A 23,277-nucleotide genomic window follows, 5' to 3' on the forward strand; every position below is an offset into this window, starting at 1 on the left:
CCACTATTTATAGATGTCACCACTATACATGTATCTTCATTATAAATGCTTCGATGTTATGTGATTCCTGAGAGCAAATTTCTGTTCTAGCATAATTCCTAGAATAAAGGAGATGCTCAAATAACAAATGAAAAAATTATTATACTTTCTAGGAAAACCAATAATGCAAAAGCTAAATCGTCATTAACTAAGTTTTGAGAAACTTAACAAGAGTACCAAGTAAGAACACATTGCAAAGAATGAATATTTTAAAATGAAACAATACAAATACATTTACTGCACTGAGATGCTTTAACATTTATTAAAAACTAAGTCAATATACTAAGTATCATTTTCAGAATCCTTAAAATCTTTCATTTCTTTTAGATTTGGTATCTGTTAGTTTTGCCCTTCTAACTCAAAATTTTGACTTAGCAACAGCACAGCATGACAAATAAAAAGCATACCATATTGTCCCATAAAAAGCAACATCTGTATTATTTACTAGGATGTAATGGTTTTTAAAAGAAAAGTCTGCTTCACTGAAAACTTTTATCTCTACCATGAAACACACCTGCAGCTACTTGCAATGAAACCTCTCCATTGACTGGAATCCTGTCAGCATTAAATACCAGATACATAAGAAAATTATTAAAATATGTACAACCCTGCATTTAACAAAAAAAAAAAAAAGGATTGAATGAATTTGAGTATATTCTGAACTCACCTTGAAACCTGGGTTCAAAATTTACTCATGAAAGAAACCTTTATGACATAGTCCATGAACAAAACTGGAAAAGGTCACAGAGGGAACTGGCAAATCAACGTATCAAAGATGGTCCAGAGTTACTACCATCACCACCATCACCTCTTAGAGTTTCCAAGTATTTAGTTGACTATTTCCATATCTCTCAATCAAATTCAAGTTAATAGGATTAGTGGGATCAGAAATACAAAGATAATAATTTGAAAAAAAAAAAACTAACTTTTACTCAGAGTAAAGACCCTGATACAATTAAGAGCAAGCCTGGTTTTAGCATTTTACTCATGGGAACATCTGATACTGAAATCAATTCATAAAAAATATTGAATGTCATAAAATTCCTATCCTATATATAAAACTTCCTTAAAACTTTTTAACATAAATTTTTGCTATAAATTTTTTGAGAAACAGATGGACTCAACTTCTTTATACTGAAAATATCTATTCAATTAAAACTGTGAGCAAAAACAAAAAGAAGAATAGCTGTCTTTTCATCCTAGCACCTGAGATCTATATAAACATATCTTTTAATGGAGTCTGGAAGCAAACAGATCCTTAATGATTGCTCAGGAGACAAAACAACCTTAAGGCCTGAAGATGCCATTTCATTAGCAGCCCACTAGTCTCTTGATCATAATGTGGCAATGTTCTGTGTATAGTCTCCCTTCCACACATACTATGCCTCCCAAATAAATAACTTTCAGTGAGCACCACTAGAAATAGCAAGAAATGGAAATTATGTGGTTTCTGCCAATAAATAGTCTAGGGTAAAAGTCATATGGTCCACAAATCCTAAATGTTTACTAACTTAACTGTTTATGGAAAAAAGTCTGCCAACCCCTGGTCTAGGCTGGAGAACAGAGACTGATATAGAGGAATTACTTAATTACAGAGACATCAGAACTGAATCCCACTGAATATCTGTGTGTACTTGGACAAATCATATCCTCTTTGCACCCTTGTTGCCTTATTTATAAAATGAGTGGGTGGGACAAGATCAATGGGTAAATGGATGCACATTAGAATGATCTGTGATGCTTTCAAAGTACCAAAACCTGAGTCCCACACCCCTAACTAAATGAAACAAAATCTCTGGGAATGAGGTCCAAGCACCAAAAAGCACTTCAGAAAATCTGAAGTATCACGAGGGCTGAAATCTCCTTGGATTAAATGACAACTACATCTCTTCAGCTCACAAAGTCTATTTCTATGAATAATACGATTTATAGCACTTTTTTTTTTTTGAAAGAACTACATCCTAAAAATAACCTTTCCCCAACATCATAATCCAAGCTTCAGTTCATTCCATCTATTTTATACAAGTGAAATCTAATAGCTACATTTTAAATCGTTCTACAGCAAATATGATCCAAAGAAAATTGCTGTGTGTTAAAATATGTCAAACTTTAATTACTGAGAGAATTTTATGGGCTAGGTTAGGAGCCAGCAAACTTTTTTCTATAAAGGTCTAGACAGTAGTAATATTTTATGCATTATGGGTCAGACAATTTCTGTTGTAAGTACTCAATTCCACCATGATACTGCCAGAGTACAAATAGATGATATAAAAATGAATGAGGTATAGAAGTGTTTAAATAAAATTTTTTTCGTAAAAACAGGCAACGACAGTCCACACTGGTCCTGACTATAGTTTGCTGACCCCTGCTCTGGTTGGTAGTATAAAAACTCCACAAAATAGAATTTAGACAAGATCAACTTACATAAATTATTTTCAATTATAGCTAAAATTTTTATTCAGCTGTAAAATAAGAGCTAGATACAGACTTTAACATAAAGGTAAAAAATATGAGAATTATAACCAAAGGTGCAATAAAGAGATTTATCACATTTAAATACATATAATCTTCAGTGGACAAATGGTAAAACAAAAACAAAATACCCAGGATGTTTATTTACAACAATTAAACTTAATGCTCTTAGCTGCTTGAATTATATTTTATACAATTTCATTTTTATGTATGCTTTTGGTATTCCTATTTACTTTCCAGAGACTTAAAAACCTAAGTACCTTACTTGAGTTCTAATTTAGTAAGCTCACTCTGACATGTACAAGGGAATTGTTAACATTTCAATGGTTGCTAAGAGTACAGTGGAATTATGTAATACAGATAAATGGGAGGAGGGGAAATCTTTTGTAGTTCTAAGTTACCTAAGAGGTAAGTTGACCATGTTAATAAGAGATAGCTTTGTATTAAAAACTTTATTATGCTACAAGTTACTGTCAAATCACCTATGATTATAAATTTCATTTACCCAAGAGAAAATTAAAATGTTGACTAATAAAATATTAAAGTGAAATATTTAAAATTAATAAAACAAATGTCTTAAAAAAATACTTATTACCTCCTATGACGTCTTACAAATCAAGGTATGAAGATGAAGAGCTTGAAGTTTAACAGAAACAGATCAAAAGCCATGAGTCAACTCCCTCTCAACACCTGCTCACCTGAATACTGAATACCATACTGTTGAGGTGGCTGAGGTGGAGCCTGTGGCTGCTGAGCACCATAGCCAGCCTGTTGCTGGTACTGTTGGTACATCTGACCTAAAAAAAGAAAGAAAGAAAGAAAGAAAAAAGAACAAGGAAAAGAGGCAGGTTTAATGTGACACATTATTATTTTTAAGGCATATTTATTTACACTGTCTCCCGATCCAAACATGAACACACTGAGTAAAAATATACAAGAATATGTCTGTTGCCTTTTAAATATCTATGAAGAAGAGAATGAACAATTTAGGAAGTGTGACTGCTCTGCTGTGGATTAACTCAAAGAAATGGTAACAAACGGTATGTAACACTAACACATTATGTTACTAGTACTTCATAAAGTCCAGAAAAACAAATACTTTCAAACCCAAATGCCAATACTAGTACTTCATAAAGTCCAGAAAAACAAATACTTTCAAACCCAAATGCCAACAGTTAAGTACTACTAATGTTCAATAAAAATCAAGTGAGTGGAACACCAATAAATAAACACCTGAGAAAAGGGACAAACCATTAATAACATTTAGATCTTTTCCACTACACTTGCCTTGCCCTCCAAAGGTACGGATCTCTGTTACCATATAAAAAGATGCTTTTGTCGCAAGGAAGTAACTGTATAACATCTTTTGCTTCAGAACTCAAAGAAACCTTTGAATTTGTTTGATTTTCTGTAACTATCTAACACCTGAATTAGCCAATCTTGTGGAATCTGACAAAGCCTAAATGATTCTTCACTGCACTTTTAAAAAATGACAGACCTGTTCAACACTGGGGGTGTATGGGTTCTTGGACATGGGAGTCCTATTTGTCCTATTTGGGGTTAATAGACCACAGTTCCTATGGAGAAGCCATAGGTTATTATTGGTTTATGTTGTTATCAACTCTTTTTCTCAGTTGTTTTAATGGTAGACTTAACTAGCTCTAATGTCTAGAGGAGCAATAAAATTTATATTTTAATATCTAGTATTTTAATGTTTAAAATAATCATCCTGACTTATTCTTCAAAAAATATCCAAACTACCTTTTATTCACCAAAACATGAAAGGTAAATGGGATACTTATGGCAAAAAATGAGATAAGTGCTGAAAAAAGTGAATGCATTATCAAATGCCACTCAAACTGAGGTATAGTAGGCAGCTAGCACTCACAGGCTCAAATCAAGCCACAGACCCAACTCTATCGTACTGCGACTCAACTCTAATGGTGTCCAAGTAAGATGATGCCTCTATTATATCCAGCTAGTTCCAGGCTAGCAGCTGTTTTTTATAATAAAAATAAAATCTGCTCAACTACTTTACAAGCTATTAGCCTTTTTTCCCAAATATGACCTCCCCCCAAAAAACCCCACAAAAGTTTCTTAATGGTTTTGGCTAATACCAATAAAGGTAGCACAGTTATTAGTTAACCAAATTTAATACCACCTTAATCTTGGATTATATCTCATAACTAACTTTTAGAATAGAAATGACAAATATCTAAAATAAAAAGCTAACCAGCTACAGAAATATAATTAAGGGGAAGAAACACACATAGCATACGATAAAGGATTTGATTTTGAGAAATTAGATAAGTAATTCCATAGTACAAAAATAAACAGGAAATAGGAAATAAATACATAGGGAAAAAAGTCAAACTTCATTAGTAATCCCTACTGCAGATACAGAAAGATTAGGCAACTTACCTGAGTTCAATAGCTAAGAAAAGGAACATCAACAGCTAAGAAGAACCATCCCTGAAATCCAGACAAAACCTCCAAGTTTTAGTTTACAAAGTAGTTTTGCACATATATCCTATTCAGGGCTGGTGTCCACCTTGCATGAGCTGCTGGGACAGGGTTCAACCACCTGTGACCCTGAACTAGAATAACTAGGTAAATAATTATCTTGTTTTTTAAGAATCTTTCTTACAAATGTAACTATAACTTGTATTTGTTTGGGGTCTTTATTTTGAAATCTGTTAACATGGGATACATGTGCAAAACGGTAATATAAATACAGTAGAACTTCCACAGTTGACCACTTTCCCTACACTGACCACCTCCTTCAGTTGACATATCTTTTTTTTAACTTTTGCTTAACCAGTTGCTTTTTATTTATTTGTTTTTAGTCTCAGAATATTGGGCCGGGGGGGGGGGAAGACACGTTTTGTTTACATACTTTATTTTTATACAGATTAAGTCAAAGTTATAAGTGTGTCCTTCACCTAGATGGTGTGCCAGACATGCCCCACATGTACTAAAAGGAAGTTCTTCATGTTGACCGGTCTGTTACAATCCCTTGAGTGGTCAACTTATAGAGGTTCTGCTGCATCAACTTCAGCTCATCACCAAAAAAGGCTGAGATCAGGGTTCTATGTAGTAGATTATTACCATCAATGACAAAGGAACTCCTACTTAAAAAGCATAACTGTTCTCCTCAATAAAAATTTATAGAGCACAATTCCTCTCAATGTTTTCCTTTTTCCTTTTTTTTTGGATGTTGGGTCTATCTTCCTAAACTGCTACAAACACATTTTGAAAATATCACTCCTAGTGTTAAAAATTTCAGAGGTTTATTACTATCTCCGCAAAGTATTCCTTTTATAGCAGTCATCAAATAACAGTTTCAGTCAACGTCATTTCATTATAACGTTGATGAACAACAACAACAAAATCAGTTTCCAGCCGAGGCTATGTCTGTGAGGAGTTCTCATGTTCTCCCTATGTCTGTATGGGTTTTCTCCAGGTAGTCCCGTCTCCTCTCACATCCCAAATATGTGCATGTTAGGTACTTTGCTTGTCTAAGTGGTCCCCGTCTGAGTGAGAGAGTTTGTGTGCATGTGTGTCAGTGAACCCTATAATGGCACTGCATCCACCTAGGACTGTTGCCCATCTTGCATGAGCTGCTGGGATAGGCTACAGACACCCGTGACCCTGCACAGGAATAACTGGGTAAATAACTATCTTACATTTATGAATCGCTCTTAAAAATGTATCTCTCTCACCCATTTGTTTTGGGTTTTTATTTAGAAGTCTGGTAATGTTTTGTGACCAGAAGTAGGCTGTAGGAACTAAATTCATTCATATCAATTAACCTATGGTAAAACTGGTTTCCTCACACTGTATATTGTTTCACTTAAAAGTCAGTTTCCACAAACCTCTCAACATTGATGATTTACTGGGCTTATTTTAAGCCTACTTCATTTAAGATTAAATGGGATTCTGTCACAGTACTGTGATATTTAATTCAGCAATCTATGTTTAATTATTAAAAAAAAGAAGAATGGGTGGCGCCTGTAGCTCAAAGGAGTAGGGTGCTAGCCCCATATGCCGGAGTTGGCAGGTTCAAATCCAGCCCTGGCCAAAAACTGCAAAAAAAAAAAAAATGAACATCTTTATATACTTGAAAGATGAGTAAGTCAAGAAAGCAAAGTGCACTCACTGTTTATAGTAAGGGATGTTTTGAGTAATAAAAAAAAGTAGTCGTGCATTGCTTATTGATGGGGATATGTTCTGAGAAAAGTGCCACGGCACAAACATCACAGAGTGTACTTACACAAGCCTAGACCGTACAGCCTACTACACACCAAAGCTATATGGTACAGCCTACTGCAGCTAGGCTATACCCAGTCCAGCATGTTACTGTAGTAAGCACTGTTAACAATAGAAACACAATACCTACTAAGTATCCAAACATAAAAATATGGCAAAAAAGATAAAAAATAGTACATCTATATAAGGGCACTTACCAAGAATTTTATGGAACTAGAAGTTGCTCTAGGTAAGGCAGTGACTGAGTGATAAGTGAATATGAAAGCCTGGTACATTACTGCACACCTAGGCTACACTAAATTTATAAGAAAATCTTATTTCTTCAATAATAAATTAACTATACGCATGCTTATTGCAACATTTTTACTTCATAAACTTATTTTTTTAAACTTTTTGACTCTTCTCTAATAACATTTAGCTTAAAACATATTAACAGCTTTACAAAAGTATTTTTGTATGCTTATCCTATAAATTTTTTCTTAACTATATCCTATAAACTTTTTATTGAATTTTTAATTGTTTTTTTAACTTTTAAATTTTTTTTTTAAACTCTGACACAAACACACACATTACCCTAGTCCTATCTAGGGTCAGGATGATCAGTATCACTGCCTTCCACCCCACTGGAAATCTTCAGAGACAGTAACAAATACGGAGCTGACATCTCCTACTATAACAATGCTGTTGCCTTTCTTTTTTTTGGAGACAGAGTCTCACTTTGTCACTCTCAGTAGAGTGCCGTGCTGTCATAGCTCACAGCAACCTCAGACAAGTGATTCTCTTACTTCAGCCTCCCAAGTAGCTGGGACTACACTGCACCTGGCCCTGCTGTTGCCTTCTGAAACACATTCTAAAGGATTGGTTCTATAATTAACCCTTTTTTTTTTTTTTTTTTCAGTTTTTGGCCAGGGCTGGGTTTGAACCTGCCACCTTCAACATATGGGGCCTGGGGCTGGCGCCCTACTCCTCTGAGCCATAGGTGCCGACCCCTCCTTTTTTTTAAAAAAAAAAAAAAAAAGAAGGCATACACTCTAATGATAAAGTATAATAAATATACAAACAAATAACAGTCATTTATTATCACTATCAAGTATTAAAAACTATACATAATTGAATGTGCCATACTTTCTGTGACTGATAGTGCAATAGGTTTGTTTATACCAGCATCATCACAAATCTGAGCACTGCTAAGTTACAATGGCAAACAAGAGCACTAGGCAGTAAGAATTTTTCAGTTTCATTATAATTGTGTGAGACCACTGTTCATAATTGATAGAAACATCATTATGTAAGACGTGACTTTATTATATTTTAAAAAAAAATCAGTGATAGAAATTACCTAAGGGCAAAAAGGGATCAGGATGAAGCAAAGAGTAATGGTAAGACTTCTAGAAATGTACTTTATTACAGAGTGGTAGCCCGCCTCCATGATGACCCCCAATGACTTCTGCACATATACAGCACATAACAATGGGTTAGTATCCTTTACATTCTTTGGAATTAGAAAGATTTAACTCCTCGATACAAAAATGACCAAAGAACAGACAATAAGCACATGAGTATCTCCTTTCTTATGTAGTCCCACCCACACTGAACAGGGATAACATGAATACAAAGACAGAAATGACAGTGACATTTCTAAAGACAGGCCATGAAAAACAGCCATATTCTTCTACCTTGATCACTCACTCTAGTGGAAGCTGCCCTATTATAAGATCACATAAGCAGCCCTATGGAGTGTGGTGGGGAACTGAATCCTCCAGCTCTAGATCAGTAGTTCTCAACCTGTGGGTCGAGACCTCTTTATAACAATGAAAATACATCCTGCATAACAGATTATTTACATTACGATTCAAAACAGTAGCAAAATTACAGTTACGAAGTAGCAACGAAAATAATTTTATGGTTGGGGGTCACCACAACATGAGGAACTGCATTAAAGGGCTGCAGCATTAGGAAGGTTGAGAAATACTTCAGATGACTATAGCACCAATAGTCATCTTAAATGCAACCTTATGAGAAGACCCTGAGCCAAAATCATCCAGTTAAACCATTCTCAGATACCAAACTCTCTAAAACTGTATGAGATAATAAATGTGTCATGTAAGTTTTGGAGTAAGTCACATAGCAATAGGTAATATAATATACACAGTTTCGGAAACACATAGAGGATGACAGCTATCAAAAAGAAGACTTAAGACATGTTGAAATCAAATGCAAAGTACGAACCTCTTTAGGGTCCTGACTTGAACAAGTCATATGTAATAAAGTGATTCTGAAACCATTTAGGGAAATTCAAATATAGACTAGTAAACGCTAAATTAAGAATCACTGTGAAATTTGTCAGATGTAATGATGGCATGGTAGTTATGTCAAAAAGCAGCTTTCAGGCTCAGCACCTATAGCTCAGCAACTAGGGCGCCAGCCACATACACCACAACTGGCGGGTTCGAATCCAGCCTGGGCCTGCCAAACAACAATGACAACTACAACCAAAAAATAGCGGGGCATTGTGGCAGGCACCTGTAGTCCTAGCTACTTGGGAGGCTGAGGCAAGAGAATGCTTAAACCCAAGAGTTTGAGGTTGCCGTGAGTTGTGACGCCACAGCATTCTACCTAGGGCGACAGTTGGAAACTGTCTAAAAAAAAAAAAAAGAAGAAGGCCTTCAGTTGGATATGCATAGTGAAACAGCTCAGTAAAATAATATGTTTGGATTTTTATTTAAAATACTCCAGCAAAATCAAAGGGAAGGCAAAATAGATAAAAAATGCCATAATACTGTTAAGTGTTTAAAGTACATACTAGATACATGAAGAGTTAATTATTATATAAATTTTAAAATAAACATATAGAATAAAAAGATATTTTTAAAGTCTACTCAGCTTTTCAGTACACTGGCATATGATTTTGTAGATTTTAATTATTATTTTTTTTACCCTTTTTAGTTTGTTTAACAGCAATACCTCTTGATCGCTGATGATTTTTAGCACTCTTCTCTTCACCATTTATTTATGTTTTTGGCAACTGCCCAACTACACAGTTTTCCATTAACAGCCATTGGCTTTATCTGAAGAAGAGTAAATAATGTCTGTTTTGGCTTTTTTAAAATGATCCTCAATATTTTGTTGATCCTTTTAACTGAATAACTTAAGACTATACTCCTTAGAGGAAAAATGTACAATTCCAAGGTCCCTCTTAACAGGTTTTAAGTAACAACTCAGAATTCTTTATTTTATTTTGAATTATTGTAAGACATCGCTATATTAATCAGTTATAAGTAATACATTTTTATGTTGCTAATTCTGCTAAATCAGCAATTGATCTAAACAAATGGTAATGTCAGGGACTCACTATACATCAATATGCGTTAAAGCAGCCTAAAATTCATAACTTGGGAATCTACATATAACGGATATATTTTCTAAACTGTGCTAACATAATGGCCACTTGCCACAATCTGCTTCTAAGCACCTTTAACGTGGCTAGTAACATTTGAAGCAAGGTATATAATTTACGCCACTCCAAAGGAATTAAAATGCATATCAAATGGTATTGTGATGGCTCTCTAAAATGGAACTTAATTGCTGGGGAACAGAGGTGGAAGAGAGAATTTTTCACTGTAAATCCTTTCATATTTTTCAACTTCTATATATTTTAAAATTTTTCAATGAAAACAAACCCCTAATTTTAGTTACTCCTAGAGGTTTAACTCCCCTTCCTTTATAGCAAACATTATTTGGTACAATTTTCCTTCCAATTACCATTTTACAAAAGTATGTACTTAAAAAAATTATTTTTTAAAAATCAAATAATTCTAGTTTACCTGATATAAGAATTACACTCTCATCATATCCAAACTCTGCTTTTGCCCCTCTGTTTCAGCTGTCATCTGCTTTAGTTCTAGTTTGTTACAGTTTCAGCAGTTATATTTTGGTACCAAGGTGGAACTAAAGTTGATTGACAAAAGGCTTATATTGTTAGAAATTCTTCCCAAACCACTCATACATCAGCAAATTATTGCCTGTATTTTAATTCCTAATACTAGTATTCATTCCATGGACAACTGTGGAAGTATTACCACAGATAGGATTCTATCTAAAAGTAGCCAAAAATATTTCAGGCTGTGATTTTTTTTTAATTGATAATCTCAGTCACTTGTTTCAGGTGCTAGAAATATATCATACCACCATCTGACCCTTTTATACAAAGTTAGAGCACCACCTGGTGTTGGTTTTAAAACAGAACAGATGGATGGTTTTCAAGGTCCTAACATGCATAGAAAACTAACAGAAATACTAGTTTTAATATCTGCAATATTTACTTTACTATCTGAAAGGCACCCTAGAGGTCACTAAATATTTAGTTATATTCTATAGAACGCCAGGGATTTCAATGAGACACTTCTGTGCCTGCTATCTGAAGCTTGTAGCCCTTCAGCCACAGCAATGATCCTTTTATCCGTCTTAAGTACTAAACATTCAAGTTTTATTTCATTCAGGACTAAAGACTCTTTTGAAACCACTTGTTTAGCCCAACTTTCACATTTTACAGTGAAAGAATATCAAAACCCAGAGAATCTAAATTACTCATCCAAAGACATATTATTTACAGAAGTTTTACTTCAAATACACTGCTTTTTTCCATTAATGATATACTTCTAACCATACAAAAATATAAAGAACTATTAATCTTTCAAAAAAACACTACTACACTGAACTGAAGTTACACTCTACCTCTATTTTAAAAATATTTTTGAATTATAAAAATGCACAGTTCCTAAAGGGAAGAGTAAGGGAGATAAAATAGCACCTAAGCATTATACAAAAATAAAGTGTGAAGTCACCCTTCCAAATTTCACTCTCTCCAACAGTCACCACTGACCAGTAGGTATATTCTCTTTCACTCAGTAGGTGTATTCATTTAAACACTCTTCATAATCAGAATAATACCAGACACCAAGTCATGTCAGTAAATTGACATTTTAGCTGTGTTCATGGCAAGACTGTGTACGTGAGTTGTTTACCATTATCAAAAATAGCAATAGACATTTCTGTACATGTATGTCCTCTAAACTCTATTTTACCTTCAATCTGACCTGCTTGTGTCTGAGCTCCTGTGTATGGTGGTTGCTGTGGCTGAACCCCTGGCAGGTGAGCTGCTGATGAGGAGGAAGCAATGCTGTCAGGCGTTCCTGAACGGTCTTCTGTAGGAGCACTCGGTGGTCCTAAATAGTCATGACAAATCAGTTTAGTGCACAATACAAAGATTTTCCTCAGCAAGCTCTATTAAGAACTTCGGTTAAAAAGTCTAAAATATATCACCACAAATACAGCCTTTTACATTAAATATATGTTCTTCCTTTTTTCTTTGCTCCAGTCTCTTAAGAATCCAAAGCTACAACTAGAAATCCTTCCCTGTAAAGTGTGGAATGCTATATTCCTAACTCCTAACCTTCCCCTGCAAAAACCAAAACTCATGTCTACGATAGTAATATTCCATCTGCCATGAGATATACTTTATAAACCAGAAGTATCACTTCCTTGGGTCTCCATTGCCCATAAAGTAAGTTCGACCCCCTGGTTAGGTATTCAATTGTACAGACATTCTTTCTCACAATTCCTATACTCACATGACCCCACTTCAGCTAAACTTGCCTATCCTCTATTCCTACAATGTCTAAATTGTTTGGGCCTCTATTTCATTTATCACTGTCCTCTCCACTGTGCCCCCACATATTTAAATATGACATTCACATGTTTAAATACAACAATTTAAAAATCCATTTATAATTTCACACTTCTTATAAGGCTTCTTAAACCATAAATATTTTTTTGCACTAAACTATCACCCTAGTTTACTTTATTATAACTCATACCAATTTTTTTCATTTCTGAACAGCTCCCATCTTGCCTCTTAAGACTATATAGACCCTTTCGGCCAAGCTGGATTCTTTTAGTCTATTTCACAAAATTTAGCTCTCTACCTTATACATGGCTGCACTTGAATTTTTCCAAAATAATGAACACAGAAGTAAACAGGGATAACATACTATAGTTCCAATGCTGTGACGGTCAAAAAGATATTCTGAAGACAACTGTAGATACGTCTTATTCCTTTTAAGTTCTTTTGTTTGACAACATGGAAGAGTGGTTTAAAGCACGAGTTTTGGGGTCAAATGACTACCTAGATGCAAATTCCAGTGCTACCAATTACTAGCTGTTATCACTCTGGGCATCTTAAGCTCTTTTTGTGCTCAATTTCCTCATACATACAAAAGATGCACTAATTCCTGCTTTATAAGGTTACTATATTATTAGTTAATTAAAGCTTATGGCATGTGCTTATAAAAGTGATTATATAGCAAAAGCTTGAAAAAGTTATTACCACTGAGAAAGTTCCATTAAGTCCTTGCTATATTAGCAGACTCATTTCACTGAGGGCAAACTCTTATTTCTACTCTGGTGTATCCCCAGAACTTACCATTGTATTAGGCACATAGTTGGCAGCACACAGTTTAGGTCAATGAGAACCTGAACTAGGTTATAATAGTAGTAGTAATGCAAGAAAGACGGATGACCACCAGGGTAAAAAAGTGGATGATGAATTCCGTTTACCAACATTTTACATATATTTATTATATGTGTAGGTAAATACATGTACATACAGAAATTCTTCCTGTAAGAGACACTGTGCTATTACCCTAAAAACATATCACTTTGACTCTTCTTTCCTACCTTGTACGTAATTTATTACAGTTAATATTGCTCATCCTATCTTTGTAATAATACTCCCTCTTCCCCTCCCATTTTCCACACTGGGATAGCTGAATTTTTGATGTCACACCACACCTGAAGAACTACAAAGGTATCATGACTGTTTTCTACACATACAATTTTTCTTACTCCAATTCAACATACAAAAGCTATCAGAAAAATGGTCTTCAAATAATGTGAATCATATTAACCATATTATTCAGGTCTGGCATATACTAAATTTAAATCAAAACTGTTAAGTCTGACTTCTCACATAATGTTCACTCCTCTATTTGGCATTTCCTAAAGTCTTAAATAGTAAGTAGCTGAAATGTTAACTCATATTTCAGTTGCTCTAAAAATGTGTTTTTGGTATGTATCGCTTATTTGATATCTTCTTTTGCCAAGAACAAGCACTGTATAAAAATGTCTCCCTTTTTTTCAGAATTTCACACAATTCTCTTTCATGAATCATCCTATAAAAGTATTAAAAGAAATACCAAAATGAATAGATTGAATGCTGTAGTTGTAACTACTGATAATAAAGTAAATTGGTTGAGTAAATTCTCACACAGTAACAACTAAAAACCTAAACAAAATAGAAGAAAATAACTAGCAATCAATCAAATGCTGGCAGAAACCAGAAGAGGTTCCCCAATGGAATTATAATAGATAAGAATTGCAAGCCCTGACCCCTCATAAAAACCACAGTATTAAAACTTCTTGGCTGGACAAGTACCTGAAAATTAAGGAGGAAAAAAAATCCCTGGAGCAAGAGTGCCATGAAAGGGAAGGGTAAGACCCAAAATCTAAGTATAAACTATGCCCAAATCCCAGTGGATGACAGGGTTGAGATAGGGTAAGTAGATACCCAGAGGGCTCAGAAAAAAAAGCAGCACCCAAAGCTCAAAGGACTAAGTAGGGTGATCAGCGGCCATACACAATGGGGATAAAGGGGAGAAAGAGAATTCTCAGTTATGTGAAAATTAACAAAATCAAAATGGAGTCGCTAATGTCTAAAAAAGAAAAAAAAAAAAAAACCATGACAAATATAGCCAGGAAAGACCATGAAGACAGAGTCCTCATGCTTATATAACTAATAAAAGCTACCAAAAAGACTGCGAAAACCACAACCTTGCACAAAGACCACTGCAACCTTACATAAAAATACTTCTGCAAGGACATCTGCCCAGCAACTGCCTGTCCAACCTTGAATTGGTATCACCCTTGTTACTGATCTTTGTAGCCAAGGATAATTATTTCAAAACAATTATGTAATCCTCCATGTATTTTTTCTTTAAAACCCTTTGTCTTCCTTTATCTCCCTCAATACATACACAGTTTACTATGACACACATATTCCCATTGCAACTTCCTATTCTCAAATAATGATCTTTTTTCTTTCAGAAAGAAAATTTAGAGAGCCCTCTTCTCTGTTACACAGCTTGACAAGTCCATACAAATTAATTCCCTGCTAGAGTGATAATAACAAAAAAATCATCAAAAGAATATAAAGAATCCCAAGTTACAACGTATTAACCACTATGACCACTGTTTAGCCAAAAAATATCAGACATACAAAGAAAGAGGAAAATGTGACCCATACTAGGGGTGTAAGAAGAGGCAGTCAAGAGAAATTAACTCCAAATAGGCCCCAATGTTGAACACTGCAAACATTTCAAGCAGCTATCTATTACAAATATTTGTAAAAACTCAAACAAAAGAACATTCAAAGAATTAAAGGAAAATACATTCTTATTAAATGTGGAAATTCTAGAGCTGCCAGAGTTTATTAGAAATCACAGTGGCCTTAAAGATAGTTCAACAGAAATCACCCAATATGAATCACCCAACAAAAACTGAAGAAAAACAAACCTCAGAAACCCAGGAGACAATACTAAGCTCGCTAATGTATAATTAGAATCTCATGAGAAAGTAGAAAAATTGTTGAAAAAAGGACAGCCAAAAATTTCAAAAGTAATAATATAGTCTAAGTGCTGTTTTAAGGTTAAAAGCTTATTCATATAAAAGCACTTTCTATGCTAAAGCAACTTAACTAGAAATCTACATTTTTTATTTCTCTAACTTTTAATTTCTCTAATTTAAGATCAGAAGAGATAATAAGACCTATCAAATGCAATTTAAATCCTGCAACAAATGAAATAAGATCATAAAATAGTTCAGATTTTTTAAAAACTTTCTAAATTTTACTTTTGATAAAATTTACTTGAACTGAACAGTGGTTATTCTTTAGGCGAAGGGTATTCCTAACTGGGAGAGGGCACAAGAAAGTTTTCTGGGGTGCTGGAAATTATTTACTCCTTGGACTTACAGAGTTTTACGTAGGTATACAGAGTTAACATTTACTGAACAGAACTCTTATGACTTGTATACTATATCTTATCTTCCACTAAAGAAAGATGGAAAGAAGGAGATCTGAGATGAAGATAGGAAGGAGGTAGGAACTAACTTACCTGAAACCTGATCATCTGTTAAGCCAAAGGCTGACATAACATTTTTATTGATTTCATCTTGGTTTTTTAACGGATCAAAAGCTGACATACTTGCTGCCATAACCTGAGTAGACTGTTTTCCAGAAGAATCAGAAGCAGCTTTTTCTTCCCTACCATCTACAGTATCTACAAGAAGAACAGAGGAAGGTTCACCAAGGTTATAATCTCAACTTTTAGGTTTTATTTCTATTGTCCCTTGGCCCACTATTAATTACATAAAATTCAATCCACCTAGAATTCATGCTTAATCTTCTACAAATAGCAAATTAAAAACATACTTTGAATTTGCTACCTCTTATTTTAAAATACTTACTAAAATAGTTGCTAAAATCCTTATAGATGAAATGATGTGTACAGGAGCTGCTTCAAAATACTATGGTAAGAGTTGAAGTGTGAAGGAGCAAGATGACATATTGACTATGAATCAACTAACCAACAAAATTGGGTGTGGGCTATGGAATTAATTATACTGTATACTTTTATATATAAATTTTTCCATAAAAAATTCTTTAAAATGAGAAAAATAAAATGTTAAATATTATGAGCAGGTTAAATTTAAAACTATGCTTTTATTCTAAGGATATTAAGACTCAACAGGCATTTATACTATTCAAGAATAACCTACATTTTACAAACAGGAATCTAGGGCCAAATGCAAAAAATAAATAACCCAACCTAAATGAGTAAACAAAAAGAATGTTGCTAACCATCTACTCAATGAAGAAACAATGATTATCAGTCTTTTTCTGTTACAAAGTTAGTAAATGGACATCAGTTATCAGATCACCCATCATCAATAAAAAAATTAATCCTGTGAAAAAAATGTTAAGTACCAAGTGATAAGTACCCTCCCAGTAAACACTGGCTGACGGTTGTCATTCATTCCTAACTTGCCATTCCAGGTTACCCAAATGTTTCCTAAGTTTCTGGGAATTAAACAGTCCTATAAGTACTCCCTTAAAATATGTCTACCAGTTATCTACCCTCCTCACCAACTTTCATCCCATGACTACATCCCAAAAAAGCATACCACAAGAATCATGAATTATCCCCCCTCACAACACTACCACCAACTCTCTCTACCTATTTCTTTTCACTTACTGTTACCTGTATCTATCAGGCAACACACTGTATGTCCATTTGCCTATTATTGGCTCCATAGGCTACAAGAAATAACGGGTCAATCCAGTATGCAAGGACCACTGCACAGGCAGAGGACTGAAGGCCACAGGTGACCACATGTTTCTTGATGAGGATAACCTGCAGGTTCTTAATAGTACTGACAGCTGACTGGCAGCTTTCTTTTGTACACTAGACTTCTCAGTGTCTACTGTAGTTTTTTTGGTTGGTTTATTTATGCCATTTTTCTTGAAAAGGAGATTATTAAACCAAGATATGGTCTAAGAGCTTAGAAGCTTTAAAAACTTCACAGAAGCAGGTGGCCAAGTAGTAAGTTATCATACTAAGTGCGAAAGAAAATTTAAAAAAAAAAATTATAGCTATCTCTAAAAATAAAACACAGAATGTATTATTCTTACATCACCTTATAAAATGTGTCAGATAGGACACAAAGACAAGAAGATGGCCACACAAAGAAACAATATGTAGCATAATTTCCAAAACGTAGAGAAGAAATGAACTTTTATATGAACACAGGGACAAAACTTAACAATAAAATATATAAAAATATACAAATAAAGGATTAAAAAAAAACCACCCAGGAACTATAGTAGCAAAAAATAGTTAAGTTTCACCTAAACCAAAAAGTACATAATTCTATTCCTTAGAGCAGACCGTGGGCCAACTGTAGCCATTTTCTACTGACCATGCCAGTTGCATTTTGATCTACATTTCGTAATATTCTACAGATGGTTAAACTATCTGAAATTACATGTAAATATTATTAATGTTGATGAATTTTTCCAGGAAAATAGTCTAAGATTTTCACCAGATTCTTGATTTAAAATTGGAGGTTTTATTTGAATAGGTAGGATTTAGGATAGGCAATCTAAAATACAAAAGTTTTCTTCACAAAGTGGCCAAGAGGATCTCATTATACTAGTGTAGCAAATCTCCATTACATTATGAAATAGAGGTAGCACTAGAAATTACTAATCAATCATCAAATATTTATTGAACATCTACCATTAACAGAATTCTACATGACCGGGGAAGAGAGAGAGGGTGAAATGATGAAAAATGTATCATTATGTAAATAAACTATTAGGTTAAGTATGAAATGTCCAATTTCCTTGAGTACTAAGTTTCATAGTTGGTATCTCTGACATTTCATTGACACTTCTTCTTTATTATTATAATGAATGTATATCCTCATTCTTTTAAACACAAATTTTGGCTCATGTTTCAAATCTTTCAAAATTTTTTTAGAGAAATTTTTGTGAAACCACGGGTAAGTCAAAAACATGTTATTTTCAAATATGAGTTTCCACAGTGAAAACCAATGCAGCTCAGACAGCTGGAAATAATGAAGTGTTTGGGAAGGATGTGGCTAATGAATGCACTGGTTTAAGAAGTTCTGTTCTGGTGATTTTAACCTTGAAAATAAACCATACAGGTGAGCAGAGACCAAGGTGGATAATGATGTGCTGAAAGCTGAATGCTGTAGTAGAAGCTAATCCATCTCAACCTACATGTAAACTAGCAGCAGTATGCTTCAATATGTGACCATGTGAAACAACAAATCGGCTCGATAAAGAAGCTAGATAGATGGGTTCTGAATTAAACAAGTGCTGCAATACATTCCAAAACTGAATATTCATCAGAAGAACTAACGATACCAGTTTGGTGGTCCAGCCCAGGTATTACCTATTGCAGCTTCATCAATTACAGAGATGTCTACTATAACCAAAATAAGGATTCTTGCAAGTAAGCAGCCAAGACCAGTCAACAGAGATAGGCCAATTCTCTTGTAAGACAACACTGTCGCACAAACAACACTGTTCAAACTATAAAAGTTGGACATGGAAACTCTGTCATCCACCTTATTCACTGGACCTTGCACCAACTATCTACCACTTCTGGATCACTTCTTGCAAGGAAAAATATTCAACTATCAACAAGCTGTGGAAAACACTTTTCACTATTTCATGGCCACTTGCTCTCTAGGTTCCTTCACTGCTGGTGTATAGTCTATAGTTTAGGTGCATACAAAGCAGAAAACAAAAATTCCAAAATTGTTTAATGACCAAAAATGAGTAATATATCAGAATCTAAAGGCTGCAAGGATCTAGGCACAGTGGCTCACACCTATAATCCCAACATTTTAGAAGGCTGAGGCACAGGAGAACTGGCTGGAAGCCAGTTCAAGATAAGCCTGGGCAACACAGCAAAATCCCATTTCCACAAAAAATTTTATAAAATAGCCAGGCAGGGTGGCACACACGGATAGTCCCTAACTACTCGGGAGGCTGAGACGGGATTGCTTGGGAGTTTAAAGTTATAGTGAGCCATGATCAGGCCACCGCACTCCAACCTGGGCAACAGAGTAAGACTGTCTTCAAAAAAAAAAAAAAGTACAAGGGATTATACATGACATTTTTCCACAAAAATCATTTTCTGTTAAGACTTTTATATGCAGTCATCCACACTTGATAAAAAATTACTATTTCACAATACGGACAGTTTCAAACATTTAAAAATTATAAGCAACAAAAAAATATATGTTAGAAAAACCCAGGTTTTTTAGTGCAACATCAAATAATCTTAAAAGTTGAAGAAAACAGTTCTTTTAATCTACTTCTGAGCCATAATACATACTTAAATTTCAGTCTACATTTTAAGATAAATTTGGTTCCAAAACCAAATCTATTTTAAAATATGTATGTCATTTCCAATTTTGTTACTGTATCTTGCTTTATCTTAACATAAATAGTATGTTATCTGTGAAAAAAGGAAAAAATAGCTTTTATGATTAAAAACTGTTTAAAATAAACTTTACAGCAAACCATTTTAATGTAAATACTAATCTAAAAGTACAGTACTGACCTATAAGCACAGTACTAATTTGTAAGTTTCTTTTTTACTTGAAACTATTTCATATACTACACAAAATTCATGAAGTTATTTTTAATTCCTAAGATTCATTAGTTATCTATTATACTGGAAAGGTTTATTAATCAAGAGTTTGAAAACTGATTGGTATCATAAACCCAAAAGTCTAAGGCTATAGTTGGATAAGAATCACCAGAAAGCACATTAAAAATGGGATTCCCAGGCCCTACCCTCTAGTCAATGATGAGATTAAGTAATATATAATGAAATCTCCCAGTAATCTTGATGAAGTTATATCTGGGAACACAGACATGTACAGAGGCAGAGGAAGGAACAAGAGTTACACTGAGGGTGCCATCCCTCTCCTACTGAAGAAGAGTTTTTAAAAGACTTCAAAAAGACATAAAATTAAATCATCATAATAATAATTCAATGATTTACCATTTTCAGGAATATTGGTGGAAGGTCCTGGTTCTCCAGGTGGTTCCAAGCTATCCAACAAGCGATTTACTTTGTTTCGAAGCTCTATCAGTTCTCGACGGAGGTACTTCACCTGACTTGATTCAAGGGGTCTTGGTTGGCCATTAACTGAAATAAAAGCATTAATTTCCTTAAAGTTAGGAGATGTTCTTGAATAAGCTTATCAACAGAATAATAAACAATAAGGAAAAATAAATACAATTCTTTTGAAAAAACAAAGCCACATAAAATACTAAATAACTCTTTTTAAGGAAAAGATTCTTTACTGTTAGTTATATTGAAAATCAAGAAACATTCATCAGTCTCTCCTGATGCCAGACCTATGGACTAAGCCCATACTACTCATAAGGTTTATTAGAAAACTTCAACCCTAATAAATGAGAATGTACAAAAAACTATATATATATTAATAGAAATTATTAAATTTAATAAAAATTACATAACTTCAAAAGATCATTTTATTTCACACTATTTAATATTCATGAAATAATTTTAAAAACCACCATATTCTAAACATAAATGTTAAAAGATACAATACAACTGATAGGTCTCTTACTCCTCTATCTATGTTCCTACCTATCTTAGAGATAGGGTCTCTTTATGTTAGTTACCTAGGCCCACTGTAACCTCAAACTCTTGGGCTTAAGCAATCCTCCTGGCTCAGTCTCCCAAGTAGCTAGGACTAAAGGAATGTGCCACAATGCCTGGCTCATTTTTTTTTTTCATTATTTTGTATAGAGACATGGTTTCACTTTGTTGTTCAGACTGGTCTCAAACTCCTGGTCTCAAGCAACCTTGAATCCTGGGCCTCCCAAAGTGCAGAGATTAGAATCCTGTACCACTGCACCTGAACTTTACAAAAACTTCCATAGTTGACCATCTCCCTATACTAAGCACTTCAAGTTGACGTAATTTTCACTGACTGGACATGCACCACATGTATATATCAGTACAGTAGGCCTAGTTCCTTATGTTGACCATCCTGTTACAGTCTTTTGAGTGGTCAACTCAAGAGGTTCTACTGCATTTCTAATTCCTATTATAATTTCTTTTTTGACTTACATTATTTAAAAGTATATTTTGTCCCCATAAAGTAGAAGAATTTGGGTTATACTTTTTGGCCAGTCGTTTTTAATGAGGTCAGAGAATGTGATCTCTAGGATATTTCTTCTGTGTTATTTTTGTGAGGTTTGGTAGAAGACCTAGATATGGTCGACTTACATAAATGTCCCATATGTACTCAGAAAAAAAAATTTCTTCCTAACTGCTGGATGTACAAGATCAAGCCTGTTATCTGAGTTATTCAAATCTCATCTTTTGTAATTCTGAGTCTGCTTGATCTGTTAAGTTTCTGAAAAACAGCTCTGTCATGATTGCAAATTTAGTAACTTCTCCTTGTTCTATTTTTCCTTAGGAAAAAATCTGAAACTATGAGGCATAACTGCTCAGGTTGTTATGTAGTACTAGTGAATTATTCTTTATCATTGTAAAGTGACTACTACTAAATAAGCTTTTATGTAAGTCTGTTAATATTAACAACCAGCCTTTGCATTTGTTTACTGCATCTTTTCCTAGTCCTTTACTTTTAAGCTCTGCATCATAATCTTTTAGTATGTCTCTTAGAAACGGCAGGTAACTAGATTTTTTTACTTTTTAACTCGAATAAGAGATTACTCTGACACATGTAGTCAGTTTATGTACCGTAATTGGTATTTTGTGCTATTCATCAAGCTTCTACTCTTCTTTCCCTCCTTCTCCACCTGCTAGTGAACTGAGAGATAACCTTTAGTTTCCTTATTTCCTTATTCCTGCCTATTTTTAATCTTTCAATCATCACTCTTCTATTTTACACATGCATATTTCAATTTAAACATTCTAAAGTTAATTACAATCCTTCTCCCAAACAAGTTTTTAAAATACTGATTCCTACCATTCCTCTCCTGTCTTATGCATAATTAGTGCTCAGTATTTTTGTCTCAACGTGTTTTCATATTCCTAAAACTATTATTCTATTTTCTAATGAGAGCTTAGTTAACATACATGTTAACCAGTGTATATGTTCACAGTTGCTTCTGGCATCATCTTCTGGACTCAATTTCCTTCTTGCTGAAGATCACTGTTTAAAATTCTTTTGATAGTTTGCAAATGGTAAATTCTAAGTCTTTGTTTGAAAATGTTTTTATTTCCCTTCGTTAATGAAGTTTAGCAGACTAGAGAATGTCACTTTTCTAGTTATTTTTATTAACTATCTGAAAATGTAATTCTATTGTCTTTGAGGTTCTGTTATTACAATGAAGTTTACTAACTGTCTAACTGGTTCATTGGTGATCAGTCTTAACTCTATTTTTACTCTTACTCATACATTTTCCAGTTTCATGATAATATTTCTAGTCAAGATTTATACTTTATCTTAATCCTGGTCACTCACTGTGCCTTCTGAATCTAAGAGTTTGTTTTTATCTTTCATATAATTCCAAAAGCTCCTTTAGCCATTACCTCTTAAAGTATTTCTACTCCTCCAATTTTGACTTCTTCAAACTCTTACTAGAAATATGCTGGACTTTCTCATTCTCACCTTCTCTCTCAGACTTTTCACGTCTGTGTTTTTGTGCTTTATTTTATAAATTTCTCTGGACTTCCTTTTCAGTTCACTAATTTTCTTTTTAGTTGTGGCTAATCTGCTATTTAACCTATCCACTTAGTAATTTCAAGGATTATATTTTTCATTTCCAAAAGTTAC

General features: G+C 34.0%; 1 protein-coding gene across 3 annotated transcripts in view; it reads right to left on the minus strand.

Annotated features, from left to right (window-relative positions):
* Positions 1 to 23,277, minus strand: part of TFG (TRK-fused gene) — a 35,631-nt gene that overhangs the window by 1,029 nt on the left and 11,325 nt on the right. For 2 of the 3 annotated variants that reach the window (XM_003801788.2, XM_023508062.1), the window contains 4 exons: positions 20,499 to 20,645; positions 16,008 to 16,172; positions 11,865 to 12,005; positions 3,210 to 3,308 (listed from right to left, as the gene is read on the minus strand). In XM_003801788.2, the coding sequence (XP_003801836.1) occupies positions 3,210 to 3,308; positions 11,865 to 12,005; positions 16,008 to 16,172; positions 20,499 to 20,645 (552 nt within the window). The remainder of the gene's footprint in view (positions 1 to 3,209; positions 3,309 to 11,864; positions 12,006 to 16,007; positions 16,173 to 20,498; positions 20,646 to 23,277) is intronic. The other variant, XM_023508063.1, reaches the window with a different exon arrangement.

This window comes from Otolemur garnettii, unplaced genomic scaffold (genome assembly GCF_000181295.1).
Source record: "Otolemur garnettii isolate 467f Iridium unplaced genomic scaffold, OtoGar3 scaffold00220, whole genome shotgun sequence".
NCBI classification, from domain to species: domain Eukaryota; kingdom Metazoa; phylum Chordata; class Mammalia; order Primates; family Galagidae; genus Otolemur; species Otolemur garnettii.